We start from the raw sequence: 22,499 nt of genomic DNA on the forward strand, positions 1-22,499 counted from the left end.
TATCTCTACTTAGTCATATGACTAATATTCAAGGATACTCGATTTGATATTTCCTCTTTTTATTATCAGCTTTATTTTATTTCTTCGATTAATGATTGTTGATTGATATTTTCATGTATATTCATTTTTTAACAGCGATTATACTTTAATAGTAGTGATAAATTTACATAATTGTACATATAAAAACAAAAACAATTTTATCATTATAAATAATTTATGAAAATAAAAATACTTACCTATTTTAATATAATATATTTTTTTGTTTTACATATTTATATTCTAGTAGGAAATATGGTAAATCGATAATATTCCAGCAAAAAATATTCTAAAATATGGAAATATTCTAGTAGAATAGTTTAGTTATACTACTTCGTATATACTATACTATGTATGTATATGCTGAATTATTTAATTGTTTTCACAACAATCATTGTCACACTCTCCAGAATATGGTCCAATCAAAAATAAAAATTTTGTAATTTATTGCAAAGACTGACAAAGTGGGAGATTTCGCCGCCCTCATTCATGGAGTTGATGGATGGTGTATGAGTTGCAAATGAAAAATCATCCATAATTAGAACTATATTTGAAATTGAAATTTTATGTAATTAAATTTTATGCAATATGTGCTTGGGAGATGTGAATTTTACAACTGATTAAAATTTAAAAAGATTACGTTTTAACTATGAAATCAAATTGTAATTTAGAGCATCCAAATATCTTATGATGCCAAAGAATAGATTTAGAACTGAAGACGTCAATTTCAAAATCTACACCATTAATTTCATGCAACTAAAACAGACATTTTTTAATAATTAGATCTTATAGAAACAATTTTTAATATAAACCACAACTAAATGATAAAAAAAAAACTAAAATGCATTGATATTGATGATATTTATTTTTGTGTTTATCAGTTTATCTCTTGAGTTGATATATTAATGTACAATGCCATTATCACTGTGTGATGGTATTATAAACAGTGCTTTTTTGTGACAAAAGGAAAGTGTTTTGATTGTCTATTTATATATTTTTACTTAAATGCTTCAATCTTCAACCATTGTTTAATAAAAAAAAAGTAACCTTTTTAAATAGTAACCTTTAAAGGGACCAGATCAGTTCCATATCAATTTGAAATTATCAGGATACTTTTATCATCAATAATTTAATGCATAAAGACGACAGTAAATAGTAACCAAATAAGAACCACATACTGAAAATTAAAGGTCCAAATTGATTTTTTTGTTAAGATGTGAGATAATAAATATGGTATACTATATTATGTGTGTAAAAGATCGTATAATTAACAACAAAATATAGAGGGTCCCATTTTGCTGCATGTTATTACACACTTTCAATGTATCCATTATATAAGTACAAAATAAATAGTGTTAGTAAAATTATACTTAATCATAGCAAAGATGATTGGTTAACAAGGGAGAGAAAATATAGAAGAATATCATTTAATGAACAATTTATAAAATATCTACTTGAGACAGAGGAGTATCAACTGCGTCAGGCCAATACAACCATCACTTATCGTAGCAATATTGTAGGTTAGGCTCGTACCTTGATTTAACATCACTCACAATACTGTCGGATCGAAATATATAGGACCCTTAAGGTTGAGGTTTCAACCTTTTTGTATGATAGTAGTAAATAGTAAGAGCATCCGCAATGGGCGGACGATGGCACGCCCGATGGCGCGCATCATCCGCGCCATCCATCGTCCGCACCCATTGCGGGTGCGTGCCATAGGGCGCGGACGATAGTCGCGCCCTATACTTCGGTCGCGGAGGATAGCGCGGACGATGGCCATCGTCCGCGGCATCGTCCGCCCCATTGCGGCTATCGCGGACGATGGTCATCGTCCGCGCCATCGTCCGCCCCATTGTGGAGGTCGCGAACGATCGACGCGGACGATGGCACGCGGTTTTGATTTTCTATTTAAATCTCGTTTCTCATTCAGTTGTGCATACGAACATATCGACTATCTCTTTACATATTCTCTCTCTACATCCAACCAAAATGAATCTCGGCGACGACACCAATAGTTCTAGTTCGTCTGAATCCGGTGGTTCGCTTGACGAAGCATTAGATGCAGCTGTTGAAGAGGCCATGGCGGCATGCTATGCGCAAATGCAGCGCGAGAAGGAGGCGGCGGCAGCGGCGGCTGAGCAAGTCCATTGGCCTATTCGACATAGGTCGTATGTCCGACGCAACCACCAGGAAGCTCACAGACGTCTGGTTGAAGACTATTTTGCCGATCAACTGCGATGGGGCCCGACTGTTTTCCGCCGCCGATTTAGAATGTCGAGGTACCTTTTTCTCAGCATTGTTCGTACATTGTCTTCACGTGATGAATACTTCACGTTTCGGGAGGACGGCATCGGGAAACCCAGCCTTACACCATTGCAAAAGTGCACGACTGCTATTCGTCAGTTGGCATACGGCACCACGGCAGACCTTTTTGACGAGTACCTCCACTGTGGGGAGACTACATGCCACTGCTATTCGTCAGTTTGCGTTTTTTTTAATTCGCATTGTAATGTATTAATTTTTATTAAATGAAATGAAGTTTATGAAATTCGTATTTTAATATATTATTTTTTTTTTAAATTCGTATGGGTTTTGTAAATATTAAAAAAATGATGACGTGACGCGCTATAGGGCGCGCCTTAGGGCGCCCCACTGCAGGTGGGGAGGTAGAAGGATAAAACTGCTGACGTGGCACGCCTTAGGGCGCCCCATTGCTAATGCCCTGATAATAACTTCAACAATTCAAATTCAATGTCGAAATATAATTTCAGCGGGACACTTATTTCGCCTAAAATTTGAACATGCTTAATTTAATTGCTAAAATACAAAAATGTAGTCTATTTATTGTCAGCAACGCGTAGTCTTTTTAAAATTATCTCACAAAGCGTACAATGAAGATTCTCAAGAATCATGATTTTTGAAAATTAAAATGACCCAACTATTTTAGAACCTCCCCAAAGAAATCCTTTTGAATTTTTAACTCCCGCTACCCACCATTGACATATCAAAATGAAAACAAAATTTTTTAACTTCCTCTACCCACCATTAATTGGCACTAGTTTTTTCCCATTTTATTAACATCTTACTTTTTACTACTTTTGATAATAAATCATATATTCTATTAATTCATTCCGCTCACATTAATACTAGTATATAAAAGTAGGAATCACATTTCATTTACTTTTTTTCAACTTTCCCCTGTATTTGGTAAAAGTGAAACGAGACTTCAGACAGACTAAAATGAAAAAATGAGACTCTTATTCGCGAACAGAGAGAATATTTGTTAAAGCCAGTGCCAAGTTGTTAAAGCCAGTGCCAAGTTATACGGTGCCAATTAAGGGGGACGGAGGAGGTACGACGGAAATGTGCCATAATAAATAATGAGTCGGAAGAATATCCAAGAAGAATCCGTGGCCTTGCATTACAAATCTCGTTGGCCTAATCATCATCACACATCTTCTTCAACATGCCTACCGAGTTAATTCTTGAGCTAGATTTCAAACTTTCTGCCGCAAGAGAAAATAAAGTAATCACAAATCTTCACATATGAGAAAGTGGGCTCCCTTCTCTCCCTCACAGGAGGACATCACCAGTCTTTAAAATCAACATCTCATCATATCTCTCTTCTCCATCACAAAAATCGACACTCCCACATTGTGTTCGCGCAAATTCCTCTGAGAGAAATGAGCTGTCGGGAGAGCGACATCATCGGATGGTTCGACGCCGCTGCGGAATCGGCCGCCGCGCAGCAGACGGAGACTCTCCGCCGCATCCTAGTACGGAACCACGCGGCGGAGTATCTCCAGAAGTGGCTGGGCGACGTCGACGTGCAGCGCCTCGAAGCTTCTGCATTGGAATCCCTCTTCGCTTCGTCTGTGCCCCTCGCCTCTCATGCAGATTTGGAGCCTTACATTCGTCGAATAGCCGACGGCGAAACGACGCCGCTTCTCACTCAGGAGCCCATCACCACTCTCTCCTTAAGGTTCTTTCTTTTTTTTTTCATAAGAAGAAAAATAGTTGATTTTTTTAGGCTAATTTTAGACTAATTGATGTTGGTTTAATTATAGCTCCGGCACGACGGAGGGGAGGCCGAAGTACGTCCCGTTCACTCGACATAGCTCGGAGACGACGCTTCAGATATTTAAGCTCGCCGCGGCGTATAGGTCAAGGTGAGTTTTGTTCTAGTAATAATTTTTATGTTGTTCGATTGGATAGATAGATTTTTTTATATTATTATTTTTGCCATTTCAGGATGTACCCGACCAGGGAAAAGGGGAGAGTTCTCGAGTTCATATACAGTAGCCAACGGTCTAAGACCAAGGGCGGGATAACGGTGGGGACTGCGACGACGCATGTGTACGCGAGCGAGGAGTTCAAGATGAAGCAGCACGAGACGAAGTCGTACACGTGTAGCCCACAAGAGGTGATCTCTAGTGGAGACTACAAGCAGTCGACCTATTGTCACCTCCTTCTCGGCATTCATTATGCCAAGGAGGTCGAATACGTGACCTCGACGTTCGCATACAGCGTCGTGCAAGCGTTCAGGTCGTTCCAAGAGGTTTGGAGGGAGATTTGCGTTGACATTCGGGACGGGACCCTGAGCCCCACCAGGGTTTCAATCCCGGACGTGCGCAGGGCTGTCCTGGAGGTCATCCGTCCGAATCCTGACCTGGCCTCGAAAATCGAGGCCAGGTGCCAGGATTTGGAAAAGAGGGATTGGATGGGCCTTATACCTGAGTTATGGCCTAATGCCAAATATGTTTACTCAATCATGACAGGATCAATGCAGCCCTATTTGAGCAAGCTATCACACTATGCAGGGAATCTAGCCCTAATTAGTGCGGATTACGGTTCCACTGAGAGCTGGATTGGAGTGAATATGGAGCCGTGTTCGCCGCCTGATAAGGTCGTATTTGCAGTTATACCAACATTCTCGTACTTCGAGTTCATACCTCTTCGCCGACAAAGCCACGACACTGATGACCGCCAAAGCACCGATGACTTCGTTGAGGACAACCCGGTGCCGCTCTCTCAGGTCAAAATGGGAAAGGAATATGAGATTGTGCTAACAACTTTCACTGGTTAGTAGCTACGCTCTTCGTTCCCCATTACGTGTTCCACTTTTTCATTCTAGGATGTCCCATCAAATTTTACTTTTACCTTTTTTTTATAAATTCACTCACATTTTATTAATCTAAAACTAATAAGTGATACGTCAAACAAAAAGACTCATATTCTACTAACTTTATCGGTCTATTTTTCTTAATTTTTTAAAATACAACACGGGCCAAAGTGATACATATAACAAAGAGAAGATGTAGTACATTTTAAAATATACTCCCTCCGTCCGCGAATAGTAGTCCCGTTTTTTCATATTTGACCGTCCGCGAATAGGAGTCCCGGCTCACTGTTACCATAAATGGTAATAGGGCATCACCTTCCACTAACTCATTCCACTCACATTTCATTTAAAAGTAATATATACATGTGGGACCCTCATTCCACTAACTTTTTTCCACCCACTTTTCTTAATATTTCTTAAAACCCGTGCCGCCATGAAATGAGACTCCTAATAGCGGACGGAGGGAGTACTACTTTCATATATATTCATACTTAGGTACGGTTTTAATTATATCTATAGGGGCATCTAGGAAAATGAAGATTTTTGTGAGGGATGCATTGATTTCCAACCATTCGATCCCCTGTGTAGCTAGTACACAAATGGACAAATTAATATTAGTGCTGAGATAGTTCTGCCATATTCACAAAACTTTTTCAGACCACCAACTATGGTGTTAAAACGTGGGGAAGCACCATAGTATAAGATAAGGCTTAGGGGAAGCATGTTTTGGTGGGGAAGGACGACGGTGTGGGGTCCACACACTGTGCCCGTTCACTCCTCGCTTGCCTAGCTTGCACACTTCGGGCGCATTCAGTGCACACATCCACTGTACGACCCTCCGCATCTGTCCCACAATAAGAGTCACATTTCACTTTTACTATAAGTAGTAAGTAGGCCCACTTTACACCAACTTATTTCACTTACATTTTATTATGAAACTCAGTCCACTACTTATTCAACTAACTTTTCTTTATATTTCTTATAAAATCCGTTTTCAAACCAAATGTGATTCCTATTATGGAAACGGAGGTAGTATAAAATATTAAATTCGGAAAAAGTTCAAAAGTGAAAAAGTTACTGATATGACACACATATCGAGGAAAAATGTGAAAGCACTACAACGGGGCCTCAGACATGAGACATCGGTAACTATTGGTCAAGATATGGTTTTTTACCAACACAAGGACCATTGTGTTTGAAATCTAAGACGTATTGTTCTCTTTATTTCAAGAGTCCTTTTCGTATGTCCCTAGCCAGGTGGTGCAAACCAAATTGTCACGTCTCAATCGATTCCAACTTATCTTGAGAGATTTTTTATTTTTCCGTTAGTCCAATTTTTTTTTATTTTTAAAATACTTTGTGAATCCGAATAGACCAAAGTTTAGTATTTCTTTATTTAATTTATTTTCACTATGGATTGTTTGATTTTTTTTATTCAATGATTTGGTTAATCGTTACACTTTGCTTTCCTCTATTGTGATTTTGACTATTTGTTGACATTTTAAGAAATAGATCTAATTTCAAACTCAATTGATCAAATTAATCTCTGATTCAGTCATCCATGCATGTCACGTGTATAGTATAAACAATATCAGTAATTAATAAACGTTGTTGTGTGTAACCGTGTAGGCCTATACCGGTACCGGCTAGGCGACGTGGTCGAGGTGACCGGGTTCCACCGCAACACCCCGAAGCTAAACTTCATCTGCCGGAGAAAGCTAATCCTGACCGTGAACATCGACAAGAACACGGAGAAGGACCTCCAATCCGTGGTGGCGAGGGGCTCGCAGATTTTGCGAAACACTGGGGCCGAGCTGGTGGACTTCACGAGCCACGCGGACATTGGGAAGCAGCCGGGGCACTACATAATCTACTGGGAGATCGAGGGCGAGGGAGAGGTCGAGGAGCGCCTCCTAGAAGAGTGTTGCCGGGAGATGGACGCGGCCTTTGTCGACCAGGGGTACATCGTGTCGAGGAAGTGCAACTCGATCGGGCCGTTGGAGCTGTGCATCGTGGAGAAGGGGACGTTCAAGAAGATAATGGAGAATTTCATAGCAAATGGGGCAGCATTGAGCCAATTCAAGACGCCTAGGTGCACTAGCAACCCTGTTTTGCTTAGGATTTTGAATGTTCGTACCATTAAGAAGTTTCATAGCACTGCCTATGCCTCCTAGTTAGGTCAAGAGATTTGATTTGGTTGGGGTTAGGGTTGTGGTTGTTTTTGATGTTGTATGTTGAAATCGAGTCCCGGGTTTCGCACTTGTGATCTTTAGGTTGCGAGATCAATTTGTTTGGTCAATAAAAGACATGGTCCCGTGTTATTTAATATCGATAGTAAGTACTGCTTAAAGTTGTCGATGACATTAATGATATAGTTATGTACCATTAATCTTGGTATCGTTTCACCTTTAAAATATCAGTTGGGACCAGGGGCGGATCCACTTGGTGGTAATAAGGGGCAATTGCCCCATCTCAATATATTTCACTTATACTAATTTATTGATTAATTTTAAATTTTTTTTAATTTCCTTTATAAATGCCCCACCTCCAACTTCTAAAATTTCTTCATGTATTTATTTTTGCCCCTGCTAAATTGAATTCCTGGCTCTGCCCCTCGCCGGGACATATTGAGTGGATCAAAGTATATGATTTTCTAGTATAAGAAGATTTTTTGTATTAACTTTTACGAGGATTAAGTACATTGTCATTCATCGAAGCACGTATGATACGTGAAAATGGTCAACTAACAAAATTTCAGGAAGTCATATATTGTAGACTTCATCAATCCTTATAGAAAATATTTACTTAAAAAAACATTTTAAAACGAATAACTGAAAGTAACACTAGTGATAGTGTGACTCGATCCATGAGGTTTTCATGATAAATATTTCAGCGGCCTCAAAAGATGATGCTAGTCAGGTCTCAATTTATGTGAATAAATGGCCGAAATTTTTGGACGTTTTGAACGTGAAAATAAGGCAAGTTGCTCAATTTGAAAGAGTAGTATTCGAAATATCCTTATTCTTGTGTATCCCATTTATACACCAAATTATAATAATGAAAATATGAAATCCAAATTTCATAGTACAAAAGTTATGCGGATATAAATTATTTGTTGGGAGCGTAAGTTAGTTGTTATGTGCAAATTAAAGTTTTTTGGCATTAACGAAATCATTCGAATTATGATACGATGAAAGTGTATCATTCAGACAGCCACGTTTAAAGAAAAGGAATCTTAGTAATTAATAGCAATTATAGATTAAGCCTCCAAAAATATTCTGAAGAATTTGATTTTGCATGACTAAATAGAGGTGATTTTTGGTCGATTGTATTTTATGCAGGACCTTAGTTTAAATCTAAAGACATTGACATCTTTTCTGTATGCAAAAAAAATGCTATCCCATCTAATATACTATTATTTATTTCAAAATTAAATTTGAAAACTACTATTTCCAACAACAAGCTAAGAGCATCCACAACGGTGGCGGAAGAGCCGGCGTCCGTCCGCGCCGCTGGCACGGTGGTGTCTCGCAGCCGCTGTGCTCGCGCCGCGCAGCGAGCAGGACACGTGGCGTTGGGCGATTGGGCAACGGCTCTTTAAATGTTTTTTTATTTAAAATTGGTTTTTAATTAAAAAAACCGATAAAAATATATAAAAAATATATATCCGTTTATTACCGTTTTTTACACCTTTTTAATTTTTTTTTTTATTTTTTTCCCCCAAAAATACACACTTTCATCTATAAATACCCCCACTTTCACACCCAAAAATTAACATCAAACTACACAATTCTCATCTTTATTCTCCAATATCCATTCTCATCTTCATTCCCTCATATCCATTTTCATCTCCATTCTCTCATACCCTACAACATAACAATGTCCGACCAAGGTGATGACCACCCTCCCTCTCACGGTTGGAACCCCGAATGATTTGGTGGACAACCGTTTCCTTGTCCGGAAACGGAATATTCGGCCCCTCCTCAAACCCAAGATTCGGCCGTTCCGGGTGGCTACCGGCCATACCCTATCGACGACCAAGGTGCCTCCCAAGGGCGATACAGGTGGACACCGGAGCCTAGGCCGACCGCCCACTCCCAAACTCCGCCGGCTCCTACTCGTAGCGGTGTCCGGACACCGTACACTCCGGCGGAGATGGATAAATTGTTCAAGGCGTACTTCGAAATCTCCGAAGATGCGGCGGTTGGCACGAACCAATCCGGCGATCACTTTTGGCGGCGCGTCTCTCGCCGGTACAATGCAAACCGGCCGTCGGGAACGATCGAGCGCAACGAGAGTATGGTGCGCAACTGCATCGGCCGAGCCAACGAAGAAATTGGCAAGTTCAATGGCTATTTCCTCTAGGCGTCGCGGAATGCCGGAGAGGCCGGAGCGAGGTCGACATCATCACTGCCGCGCTGAGCATCTACCAATCCATGAACGGCAAGTCGTTCAAGTACCTCAACGTTTGGTAGGAAACGCGGTTCCACCCGAAGTATATGGGAGGCGTAACATCCTCCTCTAGCGGCTCCTCCAAACGGTCAAGGTCGGTATCCCTATCCGACGCCGGCTCCGAAGAAGTGGCTAGCCAACTCACCGGAGCTAACTTGGATAGCCCCGACGCCGACCGCAAGGAAGGAAGAAGGCGGCGGCCGACCGCCGTCGCGCCGCGACTTCATCTGCCCCCGCTCCCGAACCCGCTCCTTATGTGCCACATCCACCCCCGAACAACTCGCTGTGGATGCTCTTACACCAACTCAATATGACCGATAGGTCAACTATGACCCCCACGCAACTTCAAACGCACGAGACCATGATATTGGGTCTCCAAAAACAATTGGGGTTAGTGCCGTCGGATGAGTAGTCTTCCTCGGGTAATATTAGCCAATAATTATGTAATTTTTAATTTTTAGGAGTTTAATTATGTAATTTTAAATTTTTAGTATTTTAATTATGTAATTTTTAATTTTTAGGATTTTAATTATGTCTTTTTTATTTTATTTGTAATTTGTAATATTTATTGTGGTTTTTTAATGAATTTTAGTATTATGGAAATGTTTTTGTTTAATTGAATTTTAAATTAATTGTGCTCGTCCTTGCGGAAGAGCACAGCTGTGAGTGTTGTGCTCTTGCCAGAGAGCAGGCAGAAAAAGTGGGGCCGGGCTCATAACCGTGCCGCTGGCCAGAGTACGGTTGTGGATGCTCTAACCGATCAATCATGAGAAGGTAAATTTAATTGACAAAATATAAAGAAAAAATAGTGATAGTTTAAGTTAAAAGATCTACTATAATGAAAAGGAAAAAAAAAATATATTCCTAATCCGAATAAAAATATAACCTACACTATCAAGAGGACCATTCCAAGTACCAAGGACCATTCCAAGTACCAAGAGACATATAACGATCATTATCATCCAACCTTATCATCCAAACATATAAAACAAAATAATTATAATAACGATAGCTAAGTAGCGATTGAATACAAAAACCATTAAATAAAAAAAATGGAATTATATAATTCTTTTTGGAGTAAAACTAAAAATGGATTCTATTCAAATTTTCAAGTTTGAGGTGTTTGTTAATAGTGACAATTAAAGATGTTAATCCAGCCAGGCTGTCAAATTTCATGTTGGTTTTATTCGGATTGCGGACCATAAGGATGCAAGTTAATCGAGTTTAAATTTTTATAAATTATAAATTTTGAACTTTAATCTAAAATATATGAGACTCAAACTAGCCTAGCTATCAAGTTAAAAATTAATAATGAAAAGCATCTTCGCATTGTCAGTAGAAACAAATTCACTTTTGTCATTTTCATTAGTCTCTCGTTTATTATTCATTTTTATTTTTTTTATCATTAACAGTAAATAGATCAACCTTCCATTAACTCACTCAACTCACATTTTATTATAATCCTTCCGTCCTTGAAAATTTGTCACATATTTTCATTTTCGTATGTTCAACAAAATTTGTCACATTTCACCTTTTTATTATTTTTTTAACTCACATTCCACTAACTCATTCTCACTCACATTTTATTAAAAACTAATATTAAAAACTATATCCACTTTGATAATAACTTTTTCAACCACTTTCCAATAAATATCTAGGGGTGGGTCGATAGTATCGAAAACGTTGTATCGTATATCGTATCGAAAATATCGATATGAAAGAATTTCATATCGTTATCGTAATCGAAAGTTTCGATATATCGAATTTCGATCCATAATCAAAATACAACACAACCAAGTACAATTAAATAGATTTATATATATTTATAATTTTAAATTTTAATATCTATTGAATTTCAATATGTTTCGATAAATACGATATATATCGTATATTCGATATAAAAATGATATATCGAAAATATCGATATATATCGTATATTCGATATAAAACGATATATCGCGATATAAGGAAATTCATATCGTTATCGTATCGAAAACTTACGATACGGTATCGTATCGTATTGAAAATTCGATAATTTTTTGATATTTTTCAATACGATACGAGCGATATATCATTTTTTTGATATTTTTCCTCAGCCCCATAAATATATGTGATAACCGACAAGAAAATGGTTAAAAGTAACTTAATCTCAAACAGTTTAGATGGGCTTGGCCAGCCCAAGCACTATTGAAAGAGAGTGTGGACTCAAGCCCAGTTCTGGAGATAACATAGACCACATTTTAAATAGACTAATTATGAAACTAAGAATAAATATGAATTAAAATGTCTAAATGTATTTTTGGTTTCTATTATCGCAGAATAATATTTTCAAAATCTGGAATTGGTAGAGAAAAACCATATTTCTTGCATTTGATTTTAGCATGTTTAGAATAGAGAGAAATAGGAGTACTAGTTTTCATGTATTTTGAACAAGAAATACTAGTACTAGTTATTAAATCATTTTTTTCATTCCTGTAAAGAATTACTCAAAGATTGGCGAGATTAATGAAAAAATTATGATATTTACTCAAATTATAGTCTTCTCTTTTTGGTAAAATTGCATCTTATGTAACAATCGACAAATAAGACAGCAGGATGATAAGTTTACGCGACTGAATTTTTTAAGCATGAGATAATTATTAGTACAAATGAATTTTATAATTTGCATAACAAATAAAATTTGATCAAAATTCATAATTTTTTAATGCTAAATTAATTAGTACCAAAAATTCCTTTCCTTCGTCGTCTTCGCCAAAACCATCAATGGCGAAATTCCTCCCTCTATGAAATCCCAAAACCCCTTAATCATGTCGTCCGCGCTCTCAACCCTCTTCTCTAAAACCCCAATCAAGCTCTCCCCATCTCAAATTTCCCCTCGATTTCATCACAGCGATACCCCATTCCCGCCAACATATTCACCACTAACCAAAAAGGCGAAACCTTTGAACAAACTCCAGATTTCCCACAGCTTCCACGGCTCATTCAAGAAATCTATTAATGGGTTTCCACTAAATAAAAGTGGATTTTCGGTAAAAGCTCAAAATGAAGAGACGGATTCAGATATTCGTGGAGAAAGCAGTATGCCTGAAAAATTCAGATATTTGACTAAAGAAGCTTCAGATAAACCTGCTAGATGGCCCTTTCTCACTGGTAAGCTTAATTTTTGCTGTTTTTTGAGAAAATTTGTGTGTGTGTGTGAAAAGTATATGCATTCCTATTTGGCTTCTTGATTTTGGAGTTACTTCATGGTTTTATTGTTATTTTATCGGATAAATTGTCGGAAAAATCAAATAAATTGATCAAATTCTACTCGCTTATGATCTTATTCAATTTCTGGTTTATTGTAGATTATGTGTGATAGTAGTATTATAGATATATGCAATGTGGCTTTTGAAAATAGCATAGAATGTGAGGGATATATGCAGTTTTATAGTGTGGAAAGGATGCATTATTGTCACTATAACATTTCCTTTGTGGGACTGAGGTTCTATGTAAATCGAATGAGGTAGCTAATCGAAGCAAGTCTACCACGAAAGCTGATCTTGAGGTAGCTAATCAAAGCAAGTCTACCACGAAAGCTGATCTTATTTCGATGATCCTATGAGAAACAACCCGATCTTCTAGTTCTAGCCCTTAGGATGATGTTTTGTGACTTATATGAGTGCTCATTTGGCTTCATTACATTATTTTTGGATTTTTCTTAGTTTGCAAGAATTTGATTGTATGTAACTGTTTCTTGGTTTTTGGATGCTTCAAGGATGATGGGAATGCAACTCAGTTTGCATTCTGCCAATGGAGAAAGACTGTTGTACTAGTAATAACTATTATCTGGTGCTGTGGTTTTGTTTAGGCTTATGAAGCTCCTTGTTTTACTAGTGTTGAAGCTTTTCCTTTGTTGCCTGGGATTCTAGTTATGCTTCTTCATCTTTGTAAATCAGAGGGCAAGGTAATTTGGGTTGCTGTCACGGGTTGTTAATCCGACTTTTGTAGTTTGAAAGGTGGAGGTTACAACATACGAGGATCTTTGAGTTCTTGGCTTCTTGCCATAAGCTTCCAATTCGAATTTTGATGTAAACATCACTTTTACCGATGGCAAATGTCTAGACACTGACTGTGAGCTGTGAGGTCTCGCATACGAGCAAGTTTTAGAGTTTTGGAGTTCCAATTTTCGATGCTTTTCGATATGCATTGTGTGAAATTTTGTCCATTCTTTGAAAGAGTGTCTAAATCACACTGTCAGTCATGCATTTGTCGATCGTTACATGTTTAGATGCTTTCTTTAAACTTCGGTTGAAAATGTCTCGACTTCATCTTGCTGCTGCCTTTGAATGATTTTTTGACTTCGTGCACGCTATTGAATGTGTCTCGTCTTCATCTTGCTGCTGCATTTGAACCATTTTGAGATCTTTCACACCTTTGAATATGTTTCGACTTCATCCTCTCTCAGTGCTGGCGTTCTTGCTGTACTCGTGGAGAGCCGTATTGTGGGAACTTACGAACTGGAGAAAGGCTCTCGGGGCTCTAACTTGGTTCCTGGGATACGTCTCGAAACTGGCATTGGCCTTCGTATCCCATTTTGCCGGAGATCCCCTCACCTCCACTATTCGCCTAGCGGGGACAGCATTCTACAGTATCCGATCCTTCTACTCCGGTGTAGTCGCATATGCTCCGATCCCGGATCTGACACTGATCATCACGCTGACATCCGCTGTCCTCGCCGTTGCTGAGACCGCCTCCCCTGACTCCGTGAACAGCCAGCTCTCTCTGCTCACCCTCGCAGGCCTGATCGGCTTCGCTGCTGTCCGAAGCTACGTCACCGAGCTCGTCTTCTGGACGTTACTCGTGGGTGTGTTCTGTTTCGCTAGGTTCGTGAAGAGGAGGGATTATGTGTCGTCGGCTTTGCCCCTTGCCGCGGTTCTGGCTGCTGTAGGGGAGCCGTGGGTGAGGATCGCCGCGATGGGCTCCTACTTGGCCTTGGCTGTCCTCCACCACGCCGGGAACTTGGGGGACGATGTGCGCACCCGGGCGATAGAAAGGGTGCCGACTCCACTGCTGCTCGCTGCGTTGGCGATAGGCGTTCGAGTCGCTGCGAGATGGGCGGGGTCCCGGCATTTGACATGGATGATTGTTTAGGTCTTGGTGAATCAGCCAGAACCTCATAGCCCATAGGGACAGGTAAATGGTTAGGGAATTTTTGAGAAAATAGAAAAAGTATTTTCTTCAGTTTGTATCTTAATATTTGGTTCCAATTTTGTAGAGAAGTGTAGTAATTTCAATGTTTCAACTTTCAAATTTGCTCCTACCTTTGCGTTCTACTTTTCTTTAAAAATATCCCAATCTAAATGATTAATTAACCCTTTTACAACATACTCCATGCGTGTATCACTAGGAGTTTCATTTCTTAGTGGCACGAGTTTTAAGAATTATGAAGAAAAGTGAGTTAAAAACAAGTTAGTGGAATATGAATTCCATTTATAATAAAAATGAACCGAGACTTCTATTCGCGGACAACTAAAATGGAAAAACGCAATTCTATTCACAGACGGAGGGAGTACTTATCAACTAAAAGAGTACTTATCAGCTAATTTTATTTATTTTCTTTTTTTATTATTTCTTTATTTTTTCAGATAAACGTTTTATTAACAAGGAAAAATTTCATAATCTAAGTATAAGTTGATGTATCCAATCAATAATTTTTTAACAAATGGAACTATGTAAAGAATATGTCCTAGCTACATAAGAAAATTAAATCGTAATTTTGAAATTAAGCGAATGGTAAGACCAAATTATTTCCATTTAATAGATTTTCTGTCCAAAATTGTATCTTGGATCACCTAGTGTGAATACTGTTATGACTATATTATTATACTCCTACAAACTTGGCTATAAATATTAATATAAGAAATAACATGAAACATGTATAGTAGTTTTTGATTAATTCAAGTGGGTGAGATCGGCTTGCCACTATTGACTTTGATAAGACCAAAACATCCACGTGGCGTTCATTTCCACTGCCAAATAACCAATAATATTATTGAAATAATCATAGCAAAACTCCAGATGTAATGAGCTGATGAAAAGGGATATAATAGATATTTAGAATTCAAATTTCATAGTTTCTTAGCATAAAAATATCTCTCATTCTTTTCGGAATATCAAAAGATGAGATTAAGAATTCAAACTAATTAAATTGTTTGTCTTTCTTAGCTCAATTATTTGTATTTTTTCCATTTAAACATAAAATGACATCCTCTAAATTTTTAAAATTTTAAATAAAAAAATATTTGTCTCTCTCTGTCTCTCAAGATTATCACATTGGATTAACTAATTTCTTGCGCAATTATCAGTTTTTATTACTATGAAATATAGGCTCTACCAGACAAACTAATCTAGTTGACCCCATTGGTGCATCAAGCTCTACCCAAAAAAGGGGGAAGAAAGATTTCACTTTTAAGGACTTTTAACACTACATCGTACAAACTTAACTTCAATCTAGTGAGTTTTTTGATATACGCAAAAAAGATGAGATTTTTCTCATATTTCAACAAGTTTCTGCGAAGCCATCCTTCTTCAGCCAAACTTTTGGTTCTCTCTTCAATCAGGTATTTACTTAATTTCATCAATTATTTTTTTCTTGATGAGCTCATTTTCAGTTCCTAGTTTCTTGTCTTCTTCTGATATCTTGTAATCTGTGGTCGATTCCTTTGATTTGCGTAAGTAAATGAACAATCTTGGTATGTTTATGATGAATTACATGACTAATTTCTATGAAATGATGATGAATTGATGTGTTGGTGAAACATAAATGTGTAAAGTTGAATCAATGTGGTGTTTACCTTGATGAATTTGGGGTTTATTATTTGAGATAGCATTCCATGTGAGGGGGTGTTTGGTTTGGTGGATTAGCTAAGGATTAGTCTTGTGTTACAAGATCTTGGCCTTCTGAAAAAATTGATCTTGGTTGGTATTAGGCTAGTTGAATCTTGAGTAATCAATCAAACAGCCCCTTCATGTATGCTGTTGTTTGGGGATTGTAATCTGTAACAGACGTTTGTTTCCCTTTGCTTGCTGGCTGTGTACAGTGGCGGAGGCCTCGTTGCATATGCAGATCTTCCTTCGGATAAGGAGAAACCGAGCCTTGCCCTTGAACAAGAGGAGACTCGAAAGAAGCGAGTCTTGGTGCTTGGGACGGGATGGGCGGGTATTAGCTTCCTGAAAGACCTTGATATCTCGTCCTACGATGTTCAGGTGGTTTCGCCGAGAAACTACTTTGCATTCACCCCTTTGTTGCCTAGCGTCACATGTGGAACGGTGGAGGCACGGAGCATTGTAGAGCCGGTTCGCAACATTGTGAAGAAGGTAATTAAACTAGTTAAATGTTTGAAGGTTTATGTGCGTATTGTTGTTTGAAAAAACTCGTTGACAACGACAAGAATCATGGCAGAGGAACGGAGAGGTCAAGTTCTGGGAAGCAGAATGTCTCAAAGTCGATGCTGTGAACAAAAAGGTCATCTGTCGATCCTATGTTAATGAGAATCTCCCCGGGAAGAACGAGTTCTCGTTGGAGTATGATTATTTGGTCGTAGCCGTTGGAGCACAAGTGAACACGTTTAACACACCTGGAGTCGAGGAGAATTGCTATTTTCTGAAGGTAAACATTCTTCTTTTTGTGTATATAAGACCTTTTTGTGCTAATCATCAACGATGTCTCGTGCAGGAAGTCGAAGATGCACAAAGCATCCGCAGGGCTGTGATAGATTGTTTCGAGAAAGCTGTCCTTCCGGAGCTGACTGAGGAGGAGCGGAGGATTAACCTCCATTTCGTGATAGTAGGAGGAGGTCCGACTGGTGTGGAGTTTGCTGCCGAGCTTCACGACTTTGTTCACGAGGATCTGGTGAAAATATACCCCTCGGTTAAAGATTTAGTCGCAATATCCCTCATACAATCTGGCGACCATATCCTCAACACGTAACGCTGCATAATCTTTGGTTCATACAAGCTTGTAGCCGTGTTTAGAAGCTTAACGCGGCTTAACAAAACCGATTCTTGATCACTGTTTTAGGTATGATGAGAGGATCAGCTCATTTGCTGAGCAGAAGTTTCAACGAGATGGCATCGAGGTTTTGACAGGGCACCGCGTGTTAAGTGTCTCAGACAGACTGATTGACGTCAAGGCAAAATCCACGGGGCAGAATGTTTCTATACCTCACGGGATGGTCGTGTGGTCTACTGGAGTCGGGACAAGGCCAGTCGTGAAGGACTTCATGGAGCAAATCGGCCAGGTAGTTTCCATGTTCGCGAATGTGATGTCGTTGTTCCATCCCAACTCATTACTGTTTTCACCTGCAGGGGAACCGCAAGGTTCTTGCTACGGATGAATGGCTTCGAGTGAAGGGATGTGACGACGTGTATGGTCTTGGCGACTGCACCACCGTAGATCAGAAAAAAATCATGGTAGTTAGTTAGTTAGTTAGTTCGCTAACAATGTGTTGTTGCTTTCTCTGTTCGGTTTGAGACGTCCAGTTTTTTCAGGAGGATATTTCAGCGATATTTGAAGCTGCGGACAAAGACAAATCAGGCACCCTAACTATCGAAGAATTCAAGGATGTGATCGAAGATGTCACCATCCGGTACCCCCAAGTCGAACTATACCTGCAGAACAATCATCTATCTGACATAACAGACCTGCTAAAAGGTGCGGATGGGAACGAGAGAGATGAAGTGGATATCGAAGAGTTCAAGCTGGCGCTAGCGAACGTGGATAAGCAAACGAAGAGCCTTCCTGCTACTGCTCAAGTAAGGCCAACGTCTCTTTGCTAGTTTCGTATATATCCTCCTCGACTAAAATTCTACTTTTTCGTCTAGGTTGCTGCTCAACAAGGTGCGTACCTTGCTAGGTGCTTCAACAAGCGAGAGAAATGCAAAGCTGAACCCGAGGGTCCTCGAAAGTTCAGAAGTGGCGGTCGCCATGAATTTCGTCCTTTCAGGTAAATACACATTGATCGAACTGGATAAACGATTTTTGTGTTCGTTTCGTTTATGTTTGAGTCATTTTCTCATGCGTTGAACACTAGGTATCGCCATCTAGGGCAGTTTGCACCTCTCGGGGGCGAGCAGGCAGCAGCGGAGCTGCCTGGCGACTGGGTTTCAGTCGGCCATAGCACGCAATGGCTTTGGTACTCGATATATGCAAGGTTAGTTAAGTTCCCTTTTCTTGAAAAGAAAAGCAGAAAGAAAGTTATAATGCATCATCTTGGGCGATCTGTTTAGGAGTTACGGTTGTTTTTACGTTCAGTAAACAAGTTAGCTGGCGCACGAGGTACCTTGTAGTCGGGGACTGGACTAGGAGGTTCGTCTTTGGGAGAGACTCGAGTCGTATATGAAATGAAGTAGTTTCATCTTTGGTACATTTTTACAAGATGCTTCCTAATTTGGTTATGGAGGATGTGATCCTTTGATGCATAGAAAGATGCTTCTCTTTGAAGTGTTTTCATGTTTGTGTAAAAAATATTTGATTGAGATTATGAAAGTATGTTTGTTGATTACTGCTGTTTTTGTTTGTAATTGTTCTTCAATTTTAGCTTTATGTCGCAAGTAGGATTGGGAATAAATTAGTGGAATGTGAGTCTCATTTTTTTATATCTCCGTCTCATTCTAGATGTCCATCTTTTATTTTTAGCTTGTCCCACTCAAGATGTCCACTTCCTATATTTGTAAATAAATCTCTCTCTCATCTCTTTTCATTTAAATATTCAACTACTCCTTTTTCTCTCTACTTACTCTACCTAACAACTCTTTCTAAAATCTCGTATCACTCAAGAATGTGGACATCTTAAGTGGGGCGGAGGGAGTATATATTCATCTATATTTCTCTCTCTATTTTAATACTTACTCCCACATTTTCTCTCTCTAATTAAACATATTAACCAATAACTCCTAAAATCCAGTGTCCACCAAGAAATGTGACATCTTAACCGGAACGGAGGGAGTAATAAAATGTGAGTAAAATAAGTTGATTGAATGTGAAGCCTATTTACCATTTATGATAAAGTGAAATATGACTATTATTGAGAATATGCGGAAATGGTAAAATAAGACTGGGAATAAAGGAGTAGATTTTAACAAATGTTCGTCATCTTTATCACCACCCGAATATTTAAATTTATATATAAATATTGTATACCAAAAAACATCCAAATTTGGATCAAAATATTTACTTCAACCCCTAAAATGGAAGTTATAACTTCAAACTCAGCTTTATGTCGCATGTGGATTGGGATATAAACGTGATATATAAAAAATTGGCAACCATTTAACATATCACCTTTTCTAGAGTACTTTTCATCACGAATGCTCGATCTATACTAGTTAAAAAGAAGCTTTAAATCGAACTAGAACAAATTTATTCCAAATTATACCTAAATATATGTTAAGAGCAAAATTAAACTGATCAAGAAGGAAAATGGGGATCGGAGGAATAGGCGGCGGGAGCACTAAACGGCGCGTAGAAATCCCTTCTTACCGGATCCAATCGCCGCCGCAATTCTCCATCACACTTTACAGAGCTGTATTGCTAGGGGCGTCGATTGGCCTAATGTACATCGTACTCGGCCAATCCCAGTATTCCCCTCTGCAGTCTCCAATATCGACAGAAACTCCAGAGAGGGAAAGCGAGTCATCTTCGTTTCACATCTTCAAATCTGAAGATGTATCACAACTTATTTTCTACTAGCTCAATAAAAGTTGTAGAATATATAGTTGGGATTAAATGGCAAAGTTTTTTTTTATTTCAACTTTGTGAGAGACACAGTCCTGTTTAAGGGTGTGACTGTCTCTCACAAAGTTGTAATTTTATAAAATACTTAGCGAATTTCGCCATAATAACATCGTTTTTTTATTCTTTTTTTTTTTCCGGTAAAGAGAAGAAACCGGAGAAGGAGCTGGATTTCATACTAAAGAAGGCGGCGATGAAGGATCGGAAAACTGTGATCATAACTACGGTGAATGTGGCATGGACGAAGCCATCTTCCATATTCGATTTATTTTTGGAGAGTTTGAAAATTGGTAATGAGACTCAAAAATATCTGGAGAATCTGGTGGTGGTGGCTCTTGATCCAGAGGCCTATAATCGTTGCGTGAGACTTCACCCGTATTGTTATTCCCTAACGACGGAGGGCGGTGACTTTTCCGGCGAGAAGAAGTTCATGAGCGAAGATTATGTGAAGATGATGTGGAGACGAATTGATTTCCTCCGTTCTATTCTCAAGTTGGGCTACAACTTCATATTTTCGGTAAATGTGTTGATTTAACTATTTATTAATCCCAATTAAGAGTTGGTGACCAATTGATACTAGGTTATGAGCTAATATTGAGTTATGAACCGATATATTTTATGATTGAATAGGATGCTGATGTAACATGGTTGAGGGATCCATTCTCAAGATTGTACGAAGATAGCGACATTCAATTTTCGACCGATTTATACCTATTCAATTCGAGTAGGAGCCGGCCCAACCTCCCAAACGCGGGGTGGTTCTACGTTGAGTCCAACCCTCGAACCATTCAGTTTTACAAATATTGGTATTCCAAAAGGCTGAATTTCCCCGGAGTAAATGAGCAAGATGTGTTGAGAAAGATCATATTTGACGGCTCCTTTAGTAACGAGACAGGAGTGGATATCCGGCTCTTGGACATGGCCTACTTTGGCGGGTGGTGCGAGGCCGATCAAGACCTAGATGTGGTGGTGACGATGCATGTTAATTGTTGCTCCAAATTGAAGAGCAAGATCCATGATATGCAAATGCACATGGAGGATTGGAAGAATTATGTCCTACTTTTATATATTAATTTTATAATATATATGAGGTTCATTACTGAAAATGATAAAAATAAAAGGTGATAAATTTTTGGGATAAACGATGCACATATGTGACAAATAATTAGGGGCGGAAGGAGTGATTTTGCATTAAAATGATAAAAGTGTTTTAAAATAGGGACTACATTCACTGATCTTTTCCACGATCGATTAATTCACTGAATCCACACAAGTGCAATAGGGTTTAGTATTTGAGTCCAACGATCTTTGTGTTAGAGCCTTAAATTTTATGTTAATATGATCTTTAAAAAATCTTAATATATAGGGACAATATTCTCTTCCATATGCATAAATTATCTCTTTGAACATATACTACTCATCAGCCAATAATTCCTCCAATCAAAATCTATGGAACCAATTTATAAACTCTCTCGTGTTCCAAACTTCCAATGAGTTTCAAAATATTTTCTGACTACCTGTGTGATTTCATGTGATTAATTGAAAATAAAAAATTTGGAAACTTGTGATACAGTTTTCACATATTTTCATGAATTTAATTGTAACTATGCATATTTTAGGACATTTTTGTTAAGATACCAATAGAAATTATTTAATAATAAGGCAAATGACCAGAAAACCATCAAATTCAGTTAATCTATAGTCAATTTAACACTTTTAAAAAATACTCCAAATTATTACAAATTTGACATTTTTTTAATTGTGTCGAACTATATATTGACATAAAACAAAAAATATGTATGTGAACAATATCAAAATTGTAGGGCCTATATCAGTGATTTAATAAAGTTGCGTTATTGATCAAACTTAATGGTTCTCCGGCAATTTGCCTTAATTATAGTTGTATAGTTCATTACATTTTCTTGAAAAATCAAATTCCAGCCGATATCAAATTGTAATTAATTTTCCCTTTTATTTTCTAGCATTTTATAATGCAACCTATATCATTTATCATTTGTGGTAGTACTTTGAATCTCGTTACATTTTTAATTATCACTATCATATCTTTTCCAATGTCGTGTAATTGAATTTACTTTAATGTCACATAATACA

General features: G+C 38.3%; 4 protein-coding genes across 5 annotated transcripts; all 4 read left to right on the forward strand.

Annotated features, from left to right (window-relative positions):
- The first annotated feature begins 3,390 nt into the window (after positions 1–3,390).
- On the forward strand, positions 3,391–7,487 carry LOC121810291 (indole-3-acetic acid-amido synthetase GH3.10-like). The gene is made up of 4 exons (XM_042211086.1): positions 3,391–4,021; positions 4,107–4,208; positions 4,291–5,120; positions 6,791–7,487. Exons 1-4 carry the CDS (start codon positions 3,723–3,725, stop codon positions 7,333–7,335), a joined length of 1,776 nt encoding a protein of 591 aa, XP_042067020.1. The 5' UTR covers positions 3,391–3,722; the 3' UTR covers positions 7,336–7,487.
- Positions 7,488–12,334: 4,847 nt separating this feature from the next.
- LOC121810920 lies at positions 12,335–14,907 on the forward strand. Its single transcript, XM_042211658.1, has 2 exons — positions 12,335–12,763; positions 14,061–14,907. Exons 1-2 carry the CDS (start codon positions 12,397–12,399, stop codon positions 14,744–14,746), a joined length of 1,053 nt encoding a protein of 350 aa, XP_042067592.1. The 5' UTR covers positions 12,335–12,396; the 3' UTR covers positions 14,747–14,907.
- Positions 14,908–15,996: 1,089 nt separating this feature from the next.
- On the forward strand, positions 15,997–19,158 carry LOC121742092 (external alternative NAD(P)H-ubiquinone oxidoreductase B1, mitochondrial-like). 2 transcript variants are annotated; one of them, XM_042135126.1, is made up of 10 exons: positions 15,997–16,215; positions 16,696–16,972; positions 17,058–17,264; positions 17,331–17,581; positions 17,676–17,895; positions 17,963–18,067; positions 18,146–18,409; positions 18,479–18,600; positions 18,688–18,807; positions 18,884–19,158. In XM_042135126.1, exons 1-10 carry the CDS (start codon positions 16,136–16,138, stop codon positions 18,909–18,911), a joined length of 1,674 nt encoding a protein of 557 aa, XP_041991060.1. In that variant the 5' UTR covers positions 15,997–16,135; the 3' UTR covers positions 18,912–19,158. The 2 variants fall into 2 exon arrangements, with proteins under 2 accessions (XP_041991060.1, XP_041991059.1); XM_042135125.1 differs by having other exon boundaries at positions 15,998–16,215; positions 18,909–19,158.
- Positions 19,159–20,075: 917 nt separating this feature from the next.
- On the forward strand, positions 20,076–21,571 carry LOC121810816 (uncharacterized protein At4g15970-like). Its single transcript, XM_042211540.1, has 4 exons — positions 20,076–20,321; positions 20,539–20,904; positions 21,018–21,440; positions 21,557–21,571. The coding sequence occupies exons 1-4, from the start codon at positions 20,076–20,078 to the stop codon at positions 21,569–21,571; spliced, it is 1,050 nt and encodes a 349-aa protein (XP_042067474.1).
- Positions 21,572–22,499: the final 928 nt, after the last annotated feature.

Source organism: Salvia splendens, chromosome 7 (genome assembly GCF_004379255.2).
Source record: "Salvia splendens isolate huo1 chromosome 7, SspV2, whole genome shotgun sequence".
Taxonomy (NCBI): domain Eukaryota; kingdom Viridiplantae; phylum Streptophyta; class Magnoliopsida; order Lamiales; family Lamiaceae; genus Salvia; species Salvia splendens.